The sequence below is a fragment of the Oncorhynchus keta genome, unplaced genomic scaffold (assembly GCF_023373465.1).
Source record: "Oncorhynchus keta strain PuntledgeMale-10-30-2019 unplaced genomic scaffold, Oket_V2 Un_scaffold_9913_pilon_pilon, whole genome shotgun sequence".
Classification (NCBI taxonomy): domain Eukaryota; kingdom Metazoa; phylum Chordata; class Actinopteri; order Salmoniformes; family Salmonidae; genus Oncorhynchus; species Oncorhynchus keta.
This window is the reverse complement of record NW_026291020.1, coordinates 124,885-148,906: the sequence shown is the minus strand read 5'-3', so window position 1 is coordinate 148,906 and position 24,022 is coordinate 124,885. Positions and strand designations below refer to the sequence as shown.

General features: G+C 42.4%; 1 protein-coding gene across 5 annotated transcripts in view; it reads right to left on the bottom strand.

Moving 5' to 3' along the window:
• Positions 1-4,421: 4,421 nt before the first annotated feature.
• Positions 4,422-24,022, bottom strand: part of LOC127929730 (NACHT, LRR and PYD domains-containing protein 3-like) — a 38,408-nt gene continuing 18,807 nt past the window's right edge. For 4 of the 5 annotated variants that reach the window (XM_052517958.1, XM_052517960.1, XM_052517959.1 and 1 more), the window contains 3 exons: positions 5,702-5,875; positions 5,327-5,373; positions 4,422-4,951 (listed from right to left, as the gene is read on the bottom strand). In XM_052517958.1, the coding sequence (XP_052373918.1) occupies positions 4,422-4,951; positions 5,327-5,373; positions 5,702-5,875 (751 nt within the window). The remainder of the gene's footprint in view (positions 4,952-5,326; positions 5,374-5,701; positions 5,876-24,022) is intronic. The other variant, XM_052517962.1, reaches the window with a different exon arrangement.

Sequence of the window (24,022 nt, the reverse complement as noted above, 5' to 3'; positions counted from 1 at the left end):
GTCTCTTGATGACAAAGTATATATTGGGGTTTCACGGGGGGTGCCAGATGAGTTCAAAGCAAGAAATCAGATCCTAGCAGGATTAGAGTTAAGCATTTCCGGGTGGTCTACTCTCAATAAGAACTTGGACTGGATTAATTATATTTATTATAATCAACAGCGCTTTAACAAGTATACCAGAGATGCTATTAAAGGTTTTGCAGAACAGACTGAAGCAACCAGCCTGATGGCTTGGCAGAATAGAATTGCATTAGATATGTTATTGGCTGAAAAGGGAGAAGTATGCGTGATTATCGGGACCATGTTTGTGCTTACATCCCAAATAACACAGCTCCGGACGAATCAGTGCCCAAAGCCTCAGCTGGTTTGACCACCCTGGCTCACGGGTTGGCAGAAAACTCTGGGGTGGATACTTCTCTGACTAATTGGGTTTGATAGTATGTTCGAAAAAAAATAATATTATGATCACTGTATTATGGGCTACATTCACCTGTGTGACTGTTTTAGTTTTATGGGGCTGTTGTCTAATTCCCTGTGTATGAGGCCTTATTTCCAGGACTCTGGAGAAATCGATGACAATAGATGGTGAGGTACCAGCCGATTCCAGACTAATCAGAATACTTTTATGTTACTGTATATGTACTAATCAGAATACTATTATGTTACTGTATATGTACTAATCAGAATACTATTATGTTACTGTATATGTATCAATTTGATTTTTAATCCTAGTACTGAATATAATGTGTGTAAATATAATCAAAAATTATAACAATGACTGAAATGAATGAACTATATCGCCAGTCTGGCTAGAAGGCTTATCTTCACAAGCATGTCCTTGGCTCGGTCATATATTATCTTATTAGGGAGAGACGAAGTGAGAACCATACAGCCTTTGTACTGGAACAGAGATGGCACGGATTGGTACTGAAACTAATGACGTCATTTTAAGTTTATAAAATGTGTAAGGACTCTCGTGAATAAAATCTGCTGTTTGACTTTAAGACTGGGCTCTGTCCATTTTTTATAAAATAAGGGTCATACAAATCCTTATAAATTGACAGAGTGTTTAATTTTAATTGGGTATTAACAGAGGAATATAATTCCTGCAACAATACTAACTTCCCCAGAGAATAGTTATGGTATTGATACCCACTACCCCAGAGAATAGTTATGGTATTGATACACACTTCCCCAGAGAATAGTTATGGTATTGATACCCACTTCCCCAGAGAATAGTTATGGTATTTGTGCCTTTTAATTGGTAACGGCACTTAATACCTTGTATTAGAACCAAAACTATATGATGACCCATGTTGACTCCAATGTTTCCCACAGTTGTCAAGTTGCCTGGATGTCCTTTGGGTGGTCGAACATGAGTGTGAAAAACTCAGCAGTGTTGCAGTTCTTGACACAAACCAGTGCGCCTGGCACCTACTACCATACCCCGTTCAAAGGCACTTAAAAATTTTGTCTTGCTCATTCACCCTCTGAGTGACACACATACACAATCCATGTCTCAATTGTCTACAGGCTTAAAAATCCTTCTTTAAAACTTCTCTAGGATAGGGGGCAGCACTTTCAATTTGGATGAATAGCGTGCCCAGAGTGAACTGCCTCCTACTCTGTCCCAGATGTTAATATATGCATATTATTATTTATATTGGATATAAAACACGTGCGAAAAAATTCAAACAGGAAGTGAGAATTCTGAGGCTGGTCGATTTTCAACTCATCGCCTATTCAAATCCCAGTAAGATATGGATCTGTTTGCACTGCCTACGCCTTCCACTAGATGTCAACAGTCTGTAGAATGTTGAATGAAGCCTCTACTGTGATGTGGGGCTGGATGGGAAGTGTTTGAGTCAGTGGTCTGGCAGAGAGCCAGTTCCTGGTCATGCGCATTCCACATGATATCGTGTTGGGTTCCATTACTTCTGTAGAGAGAAAGGAATTAAGGAATTCTCCGGTTGGAACGTTATTGAATATTTATGATAACAACATCTTAAAGATTGATTCTCTACTTAGTTTGACAAATTTATTTGACCTGTAATATAACTTTTTGAAGTTTTCGTCCGACGTTCGCCTGGAACTGCGCAAGCTTTTGGACATGGTAGCTACTTTTTTAAATGAATGGACATTATCGAATAAAACAAGAATTTATTGTGGAACTAAGGATTCCTGGGAGTGCATTCTGATGAAGATCATCAACGGTAATGGAATATTTATGATGTAATTTCGTATTTCTGTTGACTCCGACATGGAGGAGAAATGTTGTTTATATCTGAGCGCCGTCTCAGATTATTGCATGGTTTGCTTTTTCCGTAACATTTTTTTACATCTGACACGGCGTTTGCACTAAGAACAAGTGTATCTTTAATTCTTTGTAAAACATGTATCATTCATCAAAGTTTATGATGAGTATTTCTGTTATTTGACGTGGCTCTCTGTAATTTCTCCAGATATTTTGAGGGCATTTCTGAACATGGCGCCAATGTAAACCGGGATTTTTGATATAAATATGAACATTATCGAACAAAACATAGATGTATTGTGTAACATGAAGTCCAATGAATGTCATCTGAATGTCATCTGATGAATGAAGATCATCAAAGGTTAGTGATTAATTGTATCTACATTTCTGCTTTTTGTGACTCCCATCTTTGGCTGGGAAAATGGCTGTGTTTTTCTGTGGCTGTGTACTGATCTAACAATCGTTTGGTGTGCTTTCGCCATAAATCCTTTTTGAAATCAGACATGTTGGCTGAATACACAACATGTGTAGCTTTAATTTGGTGTCTTTCATGTGTGAATTCATGAAAGATAGATTTTTATAGTAATTTATTTGAATTTGGCGCTCTGTGTTTTTACTGGCTTTTGGCCAAGTGGGACGTTAGCGTCCCACATATCCCAGAGAACCTTTTCTCCTCCCTTTCATCTACAAGTGAAAAATAAGGAATCATAGCTTCACCTGGATTCACAGTTTGTCATGGAAAGAAAGGTGTCCTTAATGTTTTATACATTCATGGTCCCCACCTGGGGACTGAGGGTTATGAGAGAACCCCCTCATCACCAGCTTCTCTTTATTCAACCTGCTATCTACCCACCTGGGGACTGAGGGTTATGAGAGAACCCCCTCATCACTAGCTTCTCTTTATTCAACCTGCTATCTACCCACCTGGGGACTGAGGGTTATGAGAGAACCCCCTCATCACTAGCTTCTCTTTATTCAACCTGCTATCTACCCACCTGGGGACTGAGGGTTATGAGAGAACCCCCACATCACTAACTTGTATGTTCTACAGCCTTGTAAAGATAAGGAGGGGATGACTGGGAGGCAGGTTGGCATATAATGTCATGAATCTTGCCCTGGAGGCAGTTCTGTAAAGTGGTCACTAGTTGGCACAGGCACAAAGTAATACAATCTGATTTTAATCCTAACCTCAACCCCAAACACACTGCTAATCCTTCCCTTAAATTAAGTCCCAACAAATACAATTATTTTGAACAGTTGTTTACGATATAGCCAATTTTGACTTTGTTGCTGTCATATGTAGAGGGAATGTCACAGTTCTGCCTCCAGGTCAAGATTCATGACAAACATCAACCTGCGACTGGCAGAGGCAATGAAGAATCGATAACCAAACTGTTTTCACAATTAACAAGCCTTTTCTTGTTTCAATTATGTTTTATTATGAAAAGTACAATATATCCATGTATACAAGTACAACTATGGAGCGTATGTCCATATATAATTGTACAATTTGTTATTCAACATAAAAAAGACATTCAACAAATGATCACATTGGTATTGTGTGTTTGTTTGTCCAGCGTGTTTCTAGTGTGTGTCAGTGTCCAGTGTGTGTATGTGTGTGTTTCCAATGTCTGTGTATCCAGTGTGTGTGTGTGTGTGTGTGTGTTTCCAATGTCTGTGTATCCAGTGTGTGTGTGTGTGTTTCCAATGTCTGTGTATCCAGTGTGTGTGTGTGTGTTTCCAATGTCTGTGTATCCAGTGTGTGTGTGTGTGTTTCCAATGTCTGTGTATCCAGTGTGTGTGTGTGTGTGTGTGTGTTTCCAATGTCTGTGTATCCAGTGTGTGTGTGTGTGTTTCCAATGTCTGTGTATCCAGTGTGTGTGTGTGTGTGTGTTTCCAATGTCTGTGTATCCAGTGTGTGTGTGTGTGTGTGTGTGTGTGTTTCCAATGTCTGTGTATCCAGTGTGTGTGTGTGTGTTTCCAATGTCTGTGTATCCAGTGTGTGTGTGTGTGTTTCCAATGTCTGTGTATCCTGTGTGTGTGTTTTTGTGTGTGTGTGTCCAGTGTGTGTGTCCAGTGTGTGTGTCCAGTGTGTGTTTGTGTGTGTCCAGGGTGTGTAGGTGTGTGTGTGTGTGTGTGTGTGTGTGTGTGTGTGTGTGTCAGGTTATTATTTCAGGGACACTGAAGAGTCAACATCATAAACCCTAAACCCTGGATAGAGGGGCTCAGTGAATTTGGAGGTGAATGTGATCAGGTGGGTCAGTGTGTCAGAGGAGGCTCTATAGAAGGATAGAGTGCCGGCTGGCCAGTCCAGATACACCCCTACTCTGTGGGAGCTGGAGGAGGGGACGTCTATGGTAGTGGGATTATTATTGTGACATGCAGAGTAACTGTTGTCAGAGCAGAACAGACTCCAGGACTTGTCATTGTATCCAAGCCAACAGTCCCTACCCTCTCCTCTCCTGCTGATTCCTTTATATGTCACTCCTATAACAGCCCCTCTCCCACTCCACTCTACCTCCCAGTAACAGCGCCCAGTCAGACCCTCTCTACACAGCACCTGTCTACAGTGCTCAAATCTCTCTGGGTGATCAGGATACGGCTGCTTCTCTCTCCTCCATGTCACCTTTCTGTTCCCCTCAGACAGAGAGAGGAGTCTGTTTACTGTGTTTGGGTCCAGTGTGAGATCACAGACATCTGATGGATGAAACCAGACACAATATTAGAAATCATCATCATTCACATTAGAATGTTAACTCACTTTTCACTAATTCATTTAATGTAGATGTTTCTAGGTATCAAAAGGAGAAGTTAAGGTAACTTGAGACTTGTTAAATGATCATATGTTATACTGTCTGGTAAAATAAAACACACTTATTGCCATTAATTACACACACACACACACACACACACACAAAGATACTCTTTGTAAACTGTGTTGTCCCTGATTTCTGCTTCTGTAGAACTACAGCTGATATTTAATAAGACCAAGTAAGTAATGATGGTGGTCTTTGACTTAACTTGAATTAAGACTTATTCTTAGTCATATTCTTCACAGCAGTCAACACTCACATTTTCTAAGCCCAGGTTTCATTCTGTTCTCTCCACCATGTCCCACACTGTAGCGGTAAGCAGAAGAACAGACAGTCATTGAGTGAAACACACACACACACACTGGTATCCCAGGAGGTCTACCCCTGGATGGTAATAGAGGTGAGGCAACGTTGTCCTCTGCTGCGAGCTAAGTTGAGGAAAGTACTTTGTCCAAGTTTATACTGCACTGAACTCACTGAACACACACAACTTTGTCCACATACAGACAGGACACTTAACCACACACATGACACACACACAACTTTGTCCAAGTGGTGTTCAGAATGTTTGTCTTAACTATCCTGATAAGTCAAACATGTCTGATATGAACATTGACATAAACCCTCTACATACTTGAGTTTCTCCAGTCTGCAGTGTGGATCCTCCAGTCTAGCAGAGAGCAGTCTGTCTCCTGAGTCTCCTGGGTGATTGTACCTCAGATCCAGCTCTCTCAGGTGTGAGGGGTTTGACCTCAGAGCTGAGACCAGAGAAGCACTGCCTTCCTCTGTGACTAGACAGCCTGACAGCCTGCAAAGAGTCAAATCATATTAAAATCACACTGATATTCTTTGGTGGTGAAAATAGTGGCAGTATATTTTTTCAACATATTCAGATATATCAGTGTCCTGAAACCTGCCATATATATTCATAAATTAAATATTGTATCATTATTAGAAATGACAAATGATCAAAGTATTGACTGCAGTTAGAAAAATGTATAGTACAAATATTATAGTAGACTGACCAGACCAGTTTAAAAAGCAATATCAGTCAGAAGACAGACAGTGAGGTATCAGATTTAGATTGAGTATACAGTCCACATCATATCTATTTTGACAGTGAAGCTAACATTTTAAATGTGGCTCTATACTCCAACATTTTGGATTTGAGATCAAATGTTTCATATGAGGTGACAGAATATAATGTCACCTTTTATTTGAGGATATTTTAACACATATCTGTTTCACCGTTTGAAATGAAAACACTTCATTGATACTTTGATAATTTGAAGAAGTCGTAAATATTCTGATCAATGTACTTATAGTGTATTAAAGTAGTCAACATTTTAGTATTTGGTTCCAAACTCATTGGTTGCATTTGCAGTTTGTTTTGGGTTGTGTTTAGTAACTGAACGGGATGATGACTGGAGTAACTTTGTCTACCGCAGTAGATAACATGTTTCTAAACAATAATAAATTAATCCAGATTATGCCTTGATTAATACAAATCATGAATAAATAATGAATAATAACACTAAGAGTTGGTTTGAACAGATCTGAATCAGGACACTAAGAGTTGGTTTGAACAGATCTGAATCAGGACACTAAGAGTTGGTTTGAACAGATCTGAATCAGGACACTAAGAGTTGGTTTGAACAGATCTGAATCAGGACACTAAGAGTTGGTTTGAACAGATCTGAATCAGGACACTAAGAGTTGGTTTAAACAGATCTGAATCAGGACACTAAGAGTTGGTTTGAACAGATCTGAATCAGGACACTAAGAGTTGGTTTGAACAGATCTGAATCAGGATACTAATAGTTGGTTTAAACAGATCTGAATCAGGAAACTAAGAGTTGGGTTGAACAGATCTGAATCAGGAAACTAAGAGTTGGTTTAAACAGATCTGAATCAGGATACTAAGAGTTGGTTTGAACAGATCTGAATCAGGAAACTAAGAGTTGGTTTAAACAGATCTGAATCAGGACACTAAGAGTTGGTTTAAACAGATCTGAATCAGGAAACTAAGAGTTGGTTTGAACAGATCTGAATCAGGACACTAAGAGTTGGTTTAAACAGATCTGAATCAGGAAACTAAGAGTTGATTTGAACAGATCTGAATCTGTTTAAAGATAGAACTGCCAAAGGGGGTAGATTGCAATCTACTGTCACCTAATCGTCCCCAGTTTACAATTGGCTCATTCATCCCCCTCCTCTCCCCTGTAACTATTCCCCAGGTCGTTGCTGCAAATGAGAACGTGTTCTCAGTCAACTTACCTGGTAAAATAACAGATAAATAAATAAAAATAGCAGAGTTCTGTCCTTCTATCCAGGTCTGTGCCCAAACAATTCGAGCTTCTACTTTTAAAAATCCACCTTTCCAGAAACAAGTCTCTCACTGTCGCAGCTTGTTATAGACCACCCTCTGCCCCCAGCTGTGCCCTGAACACCATATGTGAACTGAATGCCCCCCATCTATCTTCAGAGCTAGTGCTGCTAGGTGACCTAAACTGGGACATGACGTTGCCCTCTTTGAGTACAGCGAGCACCATCCCCCACTCTCTGCTTCTACAACCAGACTGCTGTGGTCAGTGGTCGTAAATTCCTGAGAAGACCTCATGGACACACAGTTATAGAGAGTGGTTTTTCATGGAGACAAAGTAAATCCTTCTACCTCACAGAACTTGAGGTACGAACAAATTTCATGTTCCAGAGAAAGTGTAAAAGATCGGTGAAGAATCCAGCTACGAACTGGTCCGTTTGTCACAACTTGGGAAGCTCAAGAGAGACGGTGTGGCCACATTACCATAACGCTGTTTATATAATAGCCTCAGATATGAGGTTTACATCTAATTGTTGTATAGGATGAATGAGTGAGTATGATACTGTTTGTATAATTGTGGAATATGATTGTGGACTGTTTAATGAAGAACAATACAATTCCCTTTTGATTTGAACTAAATCAGAGGACCGCCCCTGAGCCCAGTTAGGGCCAGACATCCTGGGACAGCCCCTGAGCCCAGTTAGGGCCAGACATCCTGGGACAGCCCCTGAGCCCAGTTAGGGCCAGACATCCTGGAACAGCCCCTGAGCCCAGTTAGGGCCAGACATCCTGGAACAGCCCCTGAGCCCAGTTAGGGCCAGACATCCTGGAACAGCCCCTGAGCCCAGTTAGGGCCAGACATCCTGGAACAGCCCCTGAGTCCAGTTAGGGCCAGACATCCTGGGACAGCCCCTGAGCCCAGTTAGGGCCAGACATCCTGGGACAGCCCTTTTCTGCCATTCTGAATAAAACCCAACTTAGGGGAGGACAAAGGTTGTAGAATCTTTTAACCATACCACATTGTTAAACTCTTAGACTATTGATACTGACAGAATAAGAACAAGTCTTTGATACTAATTACTAGGAATTCGGTATCATTGAACGCGAAGAACGACAACTGCCGAAACATCCATTCTATAATTAACGTCACTTTGAACTATCCCCTCTAACCAAGACAGAGAGAGAGAGAGGGACAATTCTACAAAAGAAAGACTTTTCACCACACACTGAGCGTAAATATATATCTTGATTGCAATTGTTCCCGAATGAGTGAGCGTTCATGTGTAAAGGATTAGCATTTTAATTGTTATAATTAAGTCTGTAGTGACTTCTTGGTAAAACCCCCCACTCCCCTCTTGTCTAACAAACTGCCATGCCGGTTCAGCCCACTAGGGCTCATTCTATCGCCACATGTCGGTTCAGCCCACTAGGGCACATTCTATCACCACATGTCGGTTCAGCCCACTAGGGCTCATTCTATCACCACATGTCGGTTCAGCCCACTAGGGCTCATTCTATCACCACATGTCGGTTCAGCCCACTAGGGCTCATTCTATCACCACATGTCGGTTCAGCCCACTAGGGCTCATTCTATCACCACATGTCGGTTCAGCCCACTAGGGCTCATTCTATCACCACATGTCGGTTCAGCCCACTAGGGCTTATTCTATCACCACATGTAACCACATTTACTGTTTGTTTATGCATTTCTGTGAATTACTTAGTAATAAATACATGATTTAAGACAATTGATGTATGGATGACTCATAGTGAAGACTGGGTTCGTGCAGATAACCAACAATTTACGACGTTTGGAATGAGACTAACGTGAGGTAAAATAAATCAATCAGAAGACTATTGATCAGATATGAAAATATCTGAAAGGTTATATTGGGAAATTATAACTTTGTAATCTGAATACTTTCCTTGGCGCCCCAACTTCCTAGTTAATTACAGTTACATGATTATTCAGTTTAATCGAGTAACTAATTACATAGAATCTTTGATTAAAACAAAGTCTTCAGTTTAATGACATACAACATTTGACGCCCCGCTGTGAGGAATCGAATATAGAATTACTTTGCTGTTGAATTCTATATATCAACTGTGCAAACAGAATTGTACAAACAGACTGCTTTGCTACATTCTGACCTTAGTTCCTTTGTTTTGTCTTTGTTTTACCGTACTTAGGCAACCAGTTTTCACCCTTGATTTGTGGGTGATTATTTTCTGTTCTGTGTTCTGTGTATTCACGGTACAGGACTGTTTCGTTTCGTTCGTTGTCGCTTTATTGTTGTTCCAGTGTTCGATTGTTCTATTAAATCAATATGGACACTTACCACACTGCGCATTGGTCCTCCTCTTCTTCCACCAACAACGGCCGTTACAACGGTACTATTTCTGTCGGTCAATATTAACTTCTAGAGCCAGAAAGGTAGGACATTAGAGGATAGATCTTCGGAGTTGGAGCCGAAGTATTTTTGTCCGCCTACCGCACTACAACAGTGTGGACTGACTACAGGCATATCTGTATATCTGTAAGTTTGAGACCGAAAGGAAGTTTGACACTCACGTGTCAAAACTCAGTACTCTAAGTGCTCAAGTGGACTCTGCAATGCAGGTACCATCTGGAGGTACCATCTGGAGGTACCATCTGGAGGAAGTCCAGAATGGTCACACTCGACAGCGTGACTACCAATCCAGGCAACCGGAGCCCTGTACTCACAGGAGTAAATACGATAGGTTTCAGACCAGGAGCACTCACATCAGTCAGAGGGTGCATTATCAGGTATTGGAGCATTCAGAGATGACGCACAACAACAGTTTCTACCACGAAACCATGATTCCAATAACCTCTGCGGTCGAAATAACTGTAAAGTACGTCGCCATCAACATGACTACCGCTACAATCGACCTGTTCACTACGTTCCTGCACCTAACCCACAAAGTGTCAGAGCACAAGGGTAACAAAGGATTGAAGGATGATCAAAACGTAGACCAATGTTCTCCAGAGGTTCCACAACATGAAGAACTAAAGCGAGAAACATTTGAGAAAAGGGTAAAAGATCGTCACAAGGACTAGACGGGGAATTACCGGACACCAGGTCCCGCTCTCATCCGAGACCCTATCCAGGGCCCGCTTGATCAAGAAACAAGCCCACAGGCTTTGTCTATAGACTCTGATACAAAGGTTGAAGACAAAGGACAAACGCTTCGTTAAAGCCAAGCCCACTCAATATCTGAAAAGTCGATCTGCTACCACCTTGAACAGAATTGACACATCACGTTGTTGCGAAGAACCACTCCACTTTGTGGGGAACATGTCCACTAAACACGAATCGAAACGACCATAGCTGGAAACAGTCCTGGAGGACTGCTTAACTTGTCATGCGCTAATTGATTCGGGTGCGACGATATTACTCATCTTTCAAACACTGTTTGATGATCTCAAAAGGGCTTTGAAGCCAACTAAATGTTGGTTAAAAGTGGAACGATGAGACACTACACTTCGAGGGGTCACTCAGACGACCTCGCCTCTCACATTGAGAGTCATGCTGAAACTACACTTCAAGGACGTATCGCTCGTTCACCCTGTGTATATTCCCAGCCTTGAAACTGTACCCCTGCTACTTGGAGCAGACTTGATGGATCGGTTACTCCCATTGATGGATTGGAAAACCAACCAGGTATGGTCACAGGCCACTGTGCCTTCTCTACCGACCACACTGTCCTCTCCTAACGCTAGCTGCAACGCAGTCATTCACGAGGGGTATCTGTCAAAAGCACCCCTTGGGAAAGAGACGTTTAGAAACCTCTTGGGGCAGAATCCGATCCAAGGAGATATTACAATATCTCGACACATTCCATCAGCCAATCTGATTGACCATTCTTGTCATGATTGAGCCAGCTGTCTCTGTGAATGAGCAACTTCCCTCCTCCTTACAGTCATGCAATACAGTAGTTGAGATGAACTTCTTGCCCTTCGGACACTTCCGCAAACACTGTGGCCATCTCAGCAAGAAAAACATTGATACGCAGAGTATACTCTGCTTCCGATGACACACCTTACACTTTGTGGGGGACTGTCAACCCTTACAATGACACTAATGGCGTCAGTCCAGCAACTGACCCGGTGACTCCCACTGGTGAAACACTTTGCGATATCACAGACCGATATCCTCGTCTCAGTTCGCAGGTACTGAAGAGGTTGCCACACGCGGACACGGTGGGGACTGACAGAACTCGGCAGCCACTGAGGGTGCTGTAGAATGGAAATACTCTCATCATTATTCCCAGAACTGTCATTTCTGAAGTCTGTCAACTGTAGCATGTCCAAGCTGTTTGTGAAGTTAACAATACAATGTGTTTTTCATTTGTGTTCATGTTCTCTGTGATGTCAGAATCTACATGTGCTCTGTGATGTCAGAATCTCCATGTTCTGTGTCCATTAGAATCTCCATGTTCTCTGTGCTATCAGAATCTCCATGTTCTCTGTGCTATCAGAATCTCCATGTGCTCTGTGGTGTCAGAATCTCCATGTGCTCTGTGGTGTCAGAATCTCCATGTGCTCTGTGGTGTCAGAATCTCCATGTGCTCTGTGGTGTCAGAATCTCCATGTGCTCTGTGGTGTCAGAATCTCCATGTGCTCTGTGGTGTCAGAATCTCCATGTTCTCTGTGCTATCAGAATCTCCATGTGCTCTGTGGTGTCAGAATCTCCATGTGCTCTGTGGTGTCAGAATCTCCATGTGCTCTGTGGTGTCAGAATCTCCATGTGCTCTGTGGTGTCAGAATCTCCATGTGCTCTGTGGTGTCAGAATCTCCATGTGCTCTGTGGTGTCAGAATCTCCATGTGCTCTGTGGTGTCAGAATCTCCATGTGCTCTGTGGTGTCAGAATCTCCATGTGCTCTGTGGTGTCAGAATCTCCATGTGCTCTGTGGTGTCAGAATCTCCATGTGCTCTGTGGTGTCAGAATCTCCATGTGCTCTGTGGTGTCAGAATCTCCATGTGCTCTGTGTCCATCAGAATACAATTCTTACATGGACTCTCTTTGTCTAAAATGTTTACACAATAGTGGCCTGAGGTAGTAAGTTCAAGGGTCACTGGTTGTTTAATCATCACTGCCTTGTCATTTGTTATGTCTAGTACAGCCCCTGCCTTCCTGAGGGAAGCTTTGCTTAATAGTAAGGGGATATCTGTAGAGACCACCTCTGTTACAATGTGACACTACGTCTGACCAATCTCTGCTGGTATCTTGACTCTCTTGGTAGAATGGACGGTTCTCCTCCCATCTCCACATTTAAAGCTCTGTTTGGTTTGTCAATCATATGTTGTACTTCTTTCAAATTTAGTTCACTGACACAGCCATCAAGCCATTTCCTAAGGTTTCAACTATAAAGATCTCAGTATCAACCACAGCAGACCCTAAGGATTCAACTATAAAGATCTCAGTATCAATCACAGCAGACCCTAAGGATTCAACTATAAAGATCTCAGTATCAACCACAGCAGACCCTAAGGATTCAACTATACAGATCTCAGTATCAACCACAGCAGACCCTAATGATTCAACTATACAGATCTCAGCATCAACCACAGCAGACCCTAAGGATTCAACTATAAAGATCTCAGTATCAACCACAGCAGACCCTAATGATTCAACTATACAGATCTCAGTATCAACCACAGCAGACCCTAAGGATTCAACTATACAGATCTCAGTATCAACCACAGCAGACCCTAATGATTCAACTATACAGATCTCAGCATCAACCACAGCAGACCCTAAGGATTCAACTATACAGATCTCAGCATCAACCACAGCAGACCCTAAGGATTCAACTATACAGATCTCAGTATCAACCACAGCAGACCCTAAGGATTCAACTATACAGATCTCAGCATCAACCACAGCAGACCCTAATGATTCAACTATACAGATCTCAGTATCAACCACAGCAGACCCTAATGATTCAACTATACAGATCTCAGCATCAACCACAGCAGACCCTAAGGATTCAACTATACAGATCTCAGTATCAACTACAGCAGACCCTAAGGATTCAACTATACAGATCTCAGCATCAACCACAGCAGACCCTAAGGATTCAACTATACAGATCTCAGTATCAACAACAGCAGACCCTAAGGATTCAACTATACAGATCTCAGCATCAACCACAGCAGACCCTAAGGATTCAACTATACAGATCTCAGTATCAACCACAGCAGACCCTAAGGATTCAACTATACAGATCTCAGCATCAACCACAGCAGACCCTAAGGATTCAACTATACAGATCTCAGCATCAACCACAGCAGACCCTAATGATTCAACTATACAGATCTCAGCATCAACCACAGCAGACCCTAATGATTCAACTATACAGATCTCAGTATCAATCACAGCAGACCCTAAGGATTCAACTATACAGATCTCAGTATCAACCACAGCAGACCCTAAGGATTCAACTATACAGATCTCAGTATCAATCACAGCAGACCCTAAGGATTCAACTATACAGATCTCAGTATCAACCACAGCAGACCCTAAGGATTCAACTATACAGATCTCAGCATCAACCACAGCAGACCCTAAGGATTCAACTATACAGATCTCAGTATCAGAAGCAGATTTGTTTGATGTAATGTTGCTCAATCCCTGTGTTTATATTTCCCTCTGTTAGTTTAACTTGTTCATTTTTATGAGGATAGTCTTTAACGCAGTGGTGCTTTGACAAATAACACATTTTGATCTCCTCCATACCTGTCCAGTGGATTTGTGTCGGACAATGGCGCCCCCTCCTGGTTGTCTTGAGAATGTGACGTGTTGGTGCCTTTTCTCTGTTGCTCAGTGGAATATGCTGCGTCACTTACTTACATTGGTGTCGACAGAAGTCTTTTCCCCAAAAAATATTTTTAGTACCAACTTCATTGACGCAAAGCTCAGCACAGTCAAAAGCCAACTGTTGCTTCTTACCATCCAGACAGACAGTATCTAACAACTAGAAAGCTAACACTGCATCCAGGAGAACCATGTTTCTACCATCCAGACAGACAGTATCTAGCAACTAGAAAGCTAACACTGCATCCAGGAGAACCATGTCTCTACCATCCAGACAGACAGTATCTAACAACTAGAAAGCTAACACTGCATCCAGGAGAACCATGTCTCTACCATCCAGACAGACAGACAGTATCTAGCAACTAGAAAGCTAACACTGCATCCAGGAGAACCATGTCTCTACCATCCAGACAGACAGACAGTATCTAGCAACTAGAAAGCTAACACTGCATCCAGGAGAACCATGTCTCTACCATCCAGACAGACAGACAGTATCTAGCAACTAGAAAGCTAACACTACATCCAGGAGAACCATGTCTCTACCATCCAGACAGACAAACAGTATCTAACAACTAGAAAGCTAACCCTGCATCCAGGAGAACCATGTCTCTACCATCCAGACAGACAGTATCTAGCAACTAGAAAGCTAACACTGCATCCAGGAGAACCAGAATCCAGACAGACAGACAGTATCCATGTCTCTACCATCCAGACAGACAGACAGTATCTAACAACTAGAAAGCTAACCCTGCATCCAGGAGAACCATGTCTCTACCATCCAGACAGACAGACAGTATCTAGGAGAACAACTCCAGAAAGCTAACCCTGCATCCAGGAGAACCATGTCTCTACCATCCAGACAGACAGTATCTAACAACTAGAAAGCTAACCCTGCATCCAGGAGAACCATGTCTCTACCATCCAGACAGACAGTATCTAACAACTAGAAAGCTAACCCTGCATCCAGGAGAACCATGTCTCTACCATCCAGACAGACAGACAGTATCTAACAACTAGAAAGCTAACCCTGCATCCAGGAGAACCATGTCTCTACCATCCAGACAGACAGTATCTAACAACTAGAAAGCTAACCCTGCATCCAGGAGAACCATGTCTCTACCATCCAGACAGACAGACAGTATCTAACAACTAGAAAGCTAACCCTGCATCCAGGAGAACCATGTCTCTACCATCCAGACAGACAGTATCTAACAACTAGAAAGCTAACCCTGCATCCAGGAGAACCATGTCTCTACCATCCAGACAGACAGTATCTAACAACTAGAAAGCTAACCCTGCATCCAGGAGAACCATGTCTCTACCATCCAGACAGACAGTATCTAACAACTAGAAAGCTAACCCTGCATCCAGGAGAACCATGTCTCTACCATCCAGACAGACAGTATCTAACAACTAGAAAGCTAACACTGCATCCAGGAGAACCATGTCTCTACCATCCAGACAGACAGACAGTATCTAACAACTAGAAAGCTAACACTGCATCCAGGAGAACCATGTCTCTACCATCCAGACAGACAGACAGTATCTAACAACTAGAAAGCTAACACTGCATCCAGGAGAACCATGTCTCTACCATCCAGACAGACAGACAGTATCTAACAACTAGAAAGCTAACACTGCATCCAGGAGAACCATGTCTCTACCATCCAGACAGACAGTATCTAACAACTAGAAAGCCAACACTGCATCCAGGAGAACCATGTCTCTACCATCCAGACAGACAGTATCTAGCAACTAGAAAGCTAACACTGCATCCAGGAGAACCATGTCTCTACCATCCAGACAGACAGACAGTATCTAACAACTAGAAAGCTAACACTGCATCCAGGAGAACCATGTCTCTACCATCCAGACAGACAGACAGTATCTAACAACTAGAAAGCTAACACTGCATCCAGGAGAACCATGTCTCTACCATCCAGACAGACAGTATCTAACAACTAGAAAGCTAACACTGCATCCAGGAGAACCATGTCTCTACCATCCAGACAGACAGTATCTAACAACTAGAAAGCTAACCCTGCATCCAGGAGAACCATGTCTCTACCATCCAGACAGACAGTATCTAACAACTAGAAAGCTAACCCTGCATCCAGGAGAACCATGTCTCTACCATCCAGACAGACAGTATCTAACAACTAGAAAGCTAACACTGCATCCAGGAGAACCATGTCTCTACCATCCAGACAGACAGTATCTAACAACTAGAAAGCTAACACTGCATCCAGGAGAACCATGTCTCTACCATCCAGACAGACAGTATCTAGCAACTAGAAAGCTAACCCTGCATCCAGGAGAACCATGTCTCTACCATCCAGACAGACAGACAGTATCTAACAACTAGAAAGCCAACACTGCATCCAGGAGAACCATGTCTCTACCATCCAGACAGACAGACAGTATCTAGCAACTAGAAAGCCAACACTGCATCCAGGAGAACCATGTCTCTACCATCCAGACAGACAGTATCTAACAACTAGAAAGCTAACCCTGCATCCAGGAGAACCATGTCTCTACCATCCAGACAGACAGTATCTAACAACTAGAAAGCTAACCCTGCATCCAGGAGAACCATGTCTCTACCATCCAGACAGACAGTATCTAACAACTAGAAAGCTAACCCTGCATCCAGGAGAACCATGTCTCTACCATCCAGACAGACAGTATCTAACAACTAGAAAGCTAACCCTGCATCCAGGAGAACCATGTCTCTACCATCCAGACAGACAGTATCTAACAACTAGAAAGCTAACACTGCATCCAGGAGAACCATGTCTCTACCATCCAGACAGACAGTATCTAGCAACTAGAAAGCTAACACTGCATCCAGGAGAACCATGTCTCTACCATCCAGACAGACAGACAGTATCTAGCAACTAGAAAGCTAACCCTGCATCCAGGAGAACCATGTCTCTACCATCCAGACAGACAGACAGTATCTAGCAACTAGAAAGCCAACACTGCATCCAGGAGAACCATGTCTCTACCATCCAGACAGACAGTATCTAACAACTAGAAAGCTAACACTGCATCCAGGAGAACCATGTCTCTACCATCCAGACAGACAGTATCTAGCAACTAGAAAGCTAACACTGCATCCAGGAGAACCATGTCTCTACCATCCAGACAGACAGACAGTATCTAACAACTAGAAACCTAACACTGCATCCAGGAGAACCATGTCTCTACCATCCAGACAGACAGTATCTAACAACTAGAAAGCTAACACTGCATCCAGGAGAACCATGTCTCTACCATCCAGACAGACAGTATCTAACAACTAGAAAGCCAACACTGCATCCAGGAGAACCATGTCTCTACCATCCAGACAGACAGTATCTAACAACTAGAAAGCTAACACTGCATCCAGGAGAACCATGTTTCTACCATCCAGACAGACAGTATCTAGCAACTAGAAAGCCAACACTGCATCCAGGAGAACCATGTCTCTACCATCCAGACAGACAGTATCTAACAACTAGAAAGCTAACACTGCATCCAGGAGAACCATGTCTCTACCATCCAGACAGACAGTATCTAGCAACTAGAAAGCTAACACTGCATCCAGGAGAACCATGTCTCTACCATCCAGACAGACAGTATCTAACAACTAGAAAGCTAACACTGCATCCAGGAGAACCATGTCTCTACCATCCAGACAGACAGACAGTATCTAACAACTAGAAAGCTAACACTGCATCCAGGAGAACCATGTTTCTACCATCCAGACAGACAGTATCTAACAACTAGAAAGCTAACACTGCATCCAGGAGAACCATGTCTCTACCATCCAGACAGACAGTATCTAGCAACTAGAAAGCTAACACTGCATCCAGGAGAACCATGTCTCTACCATCCAGACAGACAGTATCTAGCAACTAGAAAGCTAACACTGCATCCAGGAGAACCATGTTTCTACCATCCAGACAGACAAACAATATCTAACAACTAGAAAGCTAACACTGCATCCAGGAGAACCATGTCTCTACCATCCAGACAGACAGACAGTATCTAACAACTAGAAAGCTAACACTGCATCCAGGAGAACCATGTCTCTACCATCCAGACAGACAGTATCTAACAACTAGAAAGCTAACACTGCATCCAGGAGAACCATGTCTCTACCATCCAGACAGACAGACAGTATCTAACAACTAGAAAGCTAACACTGCATCCAGGAGAACCATGTCTCTACCATCCAGACAGACAGACAGTATCTAACAACTAGAAAGCTAACACTGCATCCAGGAGAACCATGTTTCTACCATCCAGACAGACAGTATCTAACAACTAGAAAGCTAACACTGCATCCAGGAGAACCATGTCTCTACCATCCAGACAGACAGACAGTATCTAACAACTAGAAAGCTAACACTGCATCCAGGAGAACCATGTTTCTACCATCCAGACAGACAGTATCTAACAACTAGAAAGCTAACACTGCATCCAGGAGAACCATGTCTCTACCATCCAGACAGACAGTATCTAACAACTAGAAAGCTAACACTGCATCCAGGAGAACCATGTTTCTACCATCCAGACAGTATCTAACAACTAGAAAGCTAACACTGCATCCAGGAGAACCATGTCTCTACCATCCAGACAGACAGTATCTAACAACTAGAAAGCTAACACTGCATCCAGGAGAACCATGTCTCTACCATCCAGACAGACAGACAGTATCTAACAACTAGAAAGCTAACACTGCATCCAGGAGAACCATGTCTCTACCATCCAGACAGACAGTATCTAACAACTAGAAAGCTAACACTGCATCCAGGAGAACCATGTTTCTACCATCCAGACAGTATCTAACAACTAGAAAGCTAACACTGCATCCAGGAGAACCATGTCTCTACCATCCAGACAGACAGTATCTAACAACTAGAAAGCTAACACTGCATCCAGGAGAACCATGTCTCTACCATCCAGACAGACAGTATCTAACAACTAGAAAGCTAACACTGCATCCAGGAGAACCATGTCTCTACCATCCAGACAGACAGACAGTATCTAACAACTAGAAAGCTAACACTGCATCCAGGAGAACCATGTCTCTACCATCCAGACAGACAGACAGTATCTAACAACTAGAAAGCTAACACTGCATCCAGGAGAACCATGTCTCTACCATCCAGACAGACAGTATCTAACAACTAGAAAGCTAACACTGCATCCAGGAGAACCATGTTTCTACCATCCAGACAGACAGTATCTAACAACTAGAAAGCTAACACTGCATCCAGGAGAACCATGTCTCTACCATCCAGACAGACAGTATCTAACAACTAGATACTAACACTGCATCCAGGAGAACCATGTCTCTACCATCCAGACAGACAGTATCTAACAACTAGATACTAACACTGCATCCAGGAGAACCATGTCTCTACCATCCAGACAGACAGTATCTAACAACTAGAAAGCTAACACTGCATCCAGGAGAACCATGTTTCTACCATCCAGACAGACAGTATCTAACAACTAGAAAGCTAACACTGCATCCAGGAGAACCATGTCTCTACCATCCAGACAGACAGTATCTAGCAACTAGAAAGCTAACACTGCATCCAGGAGAACCATGTCTCTACCATCCAGACAGACAGTATCTAGCAACTAGAAAGCTAACACTGCATCCAGGAGAACCATGTTTCTACCATCCAGACAGGCAGTATCTAGCAACTAGAAAGCTAACACTCCATCCAGGAGAACCATGTCTCTACCATCCAGACAGACAGTATCTAACAACTAGAAAGCTAACACTCCATCCAGGAGAACCATGTTTCTACCATCCAGACAGACAGTATCTAGCAACTAGAAAGCTAACACTGCATCCAGGAGAACCATGTCTCTACCATCCAGACAGACAGTATCTAACAACTAGAAAGCTAACACTCCATCCAGGAGAACCATGTTTCTACCATCCAGACAGACAGTATCTAGCAACTAGAAAGCTAACACTGCATCCAGGAGAACCATGTCTCTACCATCCAGACAGACAGACAGTATCTAGCAACTAGAAAGCTAACACTCCATCCAGGAGAACCATGTCTCTACCATCCAGACAGACAGTATCTAGCAACTAGAAAGCTAACACTGCATCCAGGAGAACCATGTCTCTACCATCCAGACAGACAGTATCTAGCAACTAGAAAGCTAACACTGCATCCAGGAGAACCATGTCTCTACCATCCAGACAGACAGTATCTAACAACTAGAAAGCTAACACTGCATCCAGGAGAACCATGTCTCTACCATCCAGACAGACAGACAGTATCTAACAACTAGAAAGCTAACACTGCATCCAGGAGAACCATGTCTCTACCATCCAGACAGACAGACAGTATCTAACAACTAGAAAGCTAACACTGCATCCAGGAGAACCATGTCTCTACCATCCAGACAGACAGACAGTATCTAGCAACTAGAAAGCTAACACTGCATCCAGGAGAACCATGTCTCTACCATCCAGACAGACAGTATCTAGCAACTAGAAAGCTAACACTGCATCCAGGAGAACCATGTCTCTACCATCCAGACAGACAGTATCTAGCAACTAGAAAGCTAACACTGCATCCAGGAGAACCATGTTTCTACCATCCAGACAGTATCTAACAACTAGAAAGCTAACACTGCATCCAGGAGAACCATGTCTCTACCATCCAGACAGACAGACAGTATCTAGCAACTAGAAAGCTAACACTGCATCCAGGAGAACCATGTCTCTACCATCCAGACAGACAGTATCTAGCAACTAGAAAGCTAACACTGCATCCAGGAGAACCATGTCTCTACCATCCAGACAGACAGTATCTAGCAACTAGAAAGCTAACACTGCATCCAGGAGAACCATGTCTCTACCATCCAGACAGACAGTATCTAGCAACTAGAAAGCTAACACTGCATCCAGGAGAACCATGTCTCTACCATCCAGACAGACAGTATCTAACAACTAGAAAGCTAACACTGCATCCAGGAGAACCATGTCTCTACCATCCAGACAGACAGTATCTAACAACTAGAAAGCTAACACTGCATCCAGGAGAACCATGTTTCTACCATCCAGACAGACAGTATCTAACAACTAGAAAGCTAACACTGCATCCAGGAGAACCATGTTTCTACCATCCAGACAGACAGACAGTATCTAGCAACTAGAAAGCTAACACTGCATCCAGGAGAACCATGTCTCTACCGTCCAGACAGACAGACAGTATCTAGCAACTAGAAAGCTAACACTGCATCCAGGAGAACCATGTCTCTACCGTCCAGACAGACAGTATCTAGCAACTAGAAAGCTAACACTGCATCCAGGAGAACCATGTCTCTACCATCCAGACAGACAGTATCTAACAACTAGAAAGCTAACACTGCCTGTGTGAATATGTCTCTAGTAACACTGTCAGTGTGAATATGTCTCTAGTAACACTGTCAAAGTGTGAATATGTCTCTAGTAACACTGTCAAAGTGTGAATATGTCTCTAGTAACACTGTCAAAGTGTGAATATGTCTCTAACACTGTCAGTGTGAATATGTCTCTTAGTAACACTGTCAGTGTGACTATGTCTCTAGTAACACTGTCAGTGTGACTATGTCTCTAGTAACACTGTCAGTGTGACTATGTCTCTAGTAACACTGTCAAAGTGTGACTATGTCTCTAGTAACACTGTCAGTGTGACTATGTCTCTAGTAACACTGTCAAAGTGTGACTATGTCTCTAGTAACACTGTCAGTTAGTACCCATGTCTCTTAGTAACACTGTCAGTGTGACTATGTCTCCCAGTGTCCAGATTACCCAGTGTGACTATGTCTTAGTAACACTGTCAAGTGTGAATATGCCATGTCCAGATTAGTTACCAGTGTCCAGATTAGTAACCCAGTGTCCAGATTCAAAGTTCATTTTTCCCAGTTTCATACAACCTCTTCTCGTACCCAGTGGCACATTGTAGATTAGCCATCCTCTGCTCCAATGTTAACTTAAAAATGACCCAGTGTTCCTGATTAGTAAACCCAGTTACCCAATACATGATTACCATGACACCAGGACAGGTCCACAACACTGTGACCCCAGGACCACTGATTATCACACGGTTACCAGAAATGTCCAGAACATTAGTAACCACAGTCCAGATTCAAATTCATTTTGACAGTGAAGCTTTCAAATGACAACACTGTTCTGCGTTATGGGTTATGTCTTGGATGGTGGCACATTGTAGTTATTAGCCATCCTCTGCTAACAATGTTAACTTAAAAATGACACAACGACTATGTTCCTGTTGAACAACGTTTACTAAACCGTATTTACCCAATACATGGTTACCATGACACTCAGGACAGGTCCACAACACTGTGACTCCCAGGACCACTGGAGTGATATCACACGGTGTAATATACAGAAATATAGGGGGACTTAAAACATTCATTTAACACACAGTCCAAACAACATCTATTTTGACAGTGAAGCTAATATTGTAAATGAAAGCACTGTGTATCCAGTGCGTTATGGGTTATGTCAGGTCACTGTGTCTTGGATGCGTTATGGGTTATGTCTTGGATGCGTTATGTCTTGGATGCGTTATGTCTTGGTTGCGTTATGTCTTGGTTGCGTTATGTCTTGGTTGCGTTATGTCTTGGTTGCGTTATGTCTTGGTTGCGTTATGTCTTGGATGCGTTATGTCTTGGATGCGTTATGTCTTGGATGCGTTATGTCTTGGATGCGTTATGTCTTGGATGCGTTATGTCTTGGATGCGTTATGGGTTATGTTAGGTCACTGTGTATCCAGTCCCCCATTTGAAGACTTCAAAGTAGTCCGACTAATTGTATTAAAGTTGTCAAACATTTTGTACTTGTTCCCAAACTCCTTGGTTGCATTTGCAGTTTGTTTTGGTTGTGTTATATGTTCTGCCCAAAAGTAACTGAATGGTGGATCATGACGAGATGTTTCTAAACAACTAAATGAATCCTGATGCCAGATCTAATACAAATCATAAATGAAACATGCTAACCTCACCATTATCAATAACAAAGGCTACAACAAAACATGCTAACCTCTCACCATTACCAATAACAGAGGCAACAACAAAACATGTTAACCTCTCACCATTACCAATAACAGAGGCAACAACAAAACATGCTAACCTCTCACCATTACCAATAACAGAGGCAACAACAAAACATGCTAACCTCTCACCATTACCAATAACAGAGGCTACAACAAATCAAATCAAATTTTATTTGTCACATACACATGGTTAGCAGATGTTAAATGCGAGTGTAGCGAAATGCTTGTGCTTCTAGTTCCGACAATGCAGTGATAACCAACAAGTAATCTAACTAACAATTCCAAAACTACTGTCTTATACACAGTGTAAGGGGATAAGGAATATGTACATAAGGATATATGAATGAGTGATGGTACAAAACATGCTAACCTCTCACCATTACCAATAACAGAGACTACAACAAAACATGTTAACCTCTCACCATTACCAATAACAGAGACTACAACAAAACATGCTAACCTCTCACCATTACCAATAACAGACGACAACAAAACATGCTAACCACTCACCATTACCAATAACAGAGGCAACAACAAAACATGCTAACCTCTCACCAGTACCAATAACAGAGGGGGTCTGATATTTGTGCCTCTAACTTTCTCATTCATCATCATTCAATATTTATTCATTATTATTCAGAATCATAGTAGCATCGAAATGAATGTAGAAGTTTTCAGAAACATCTTCTACTCTTACTGACAATAC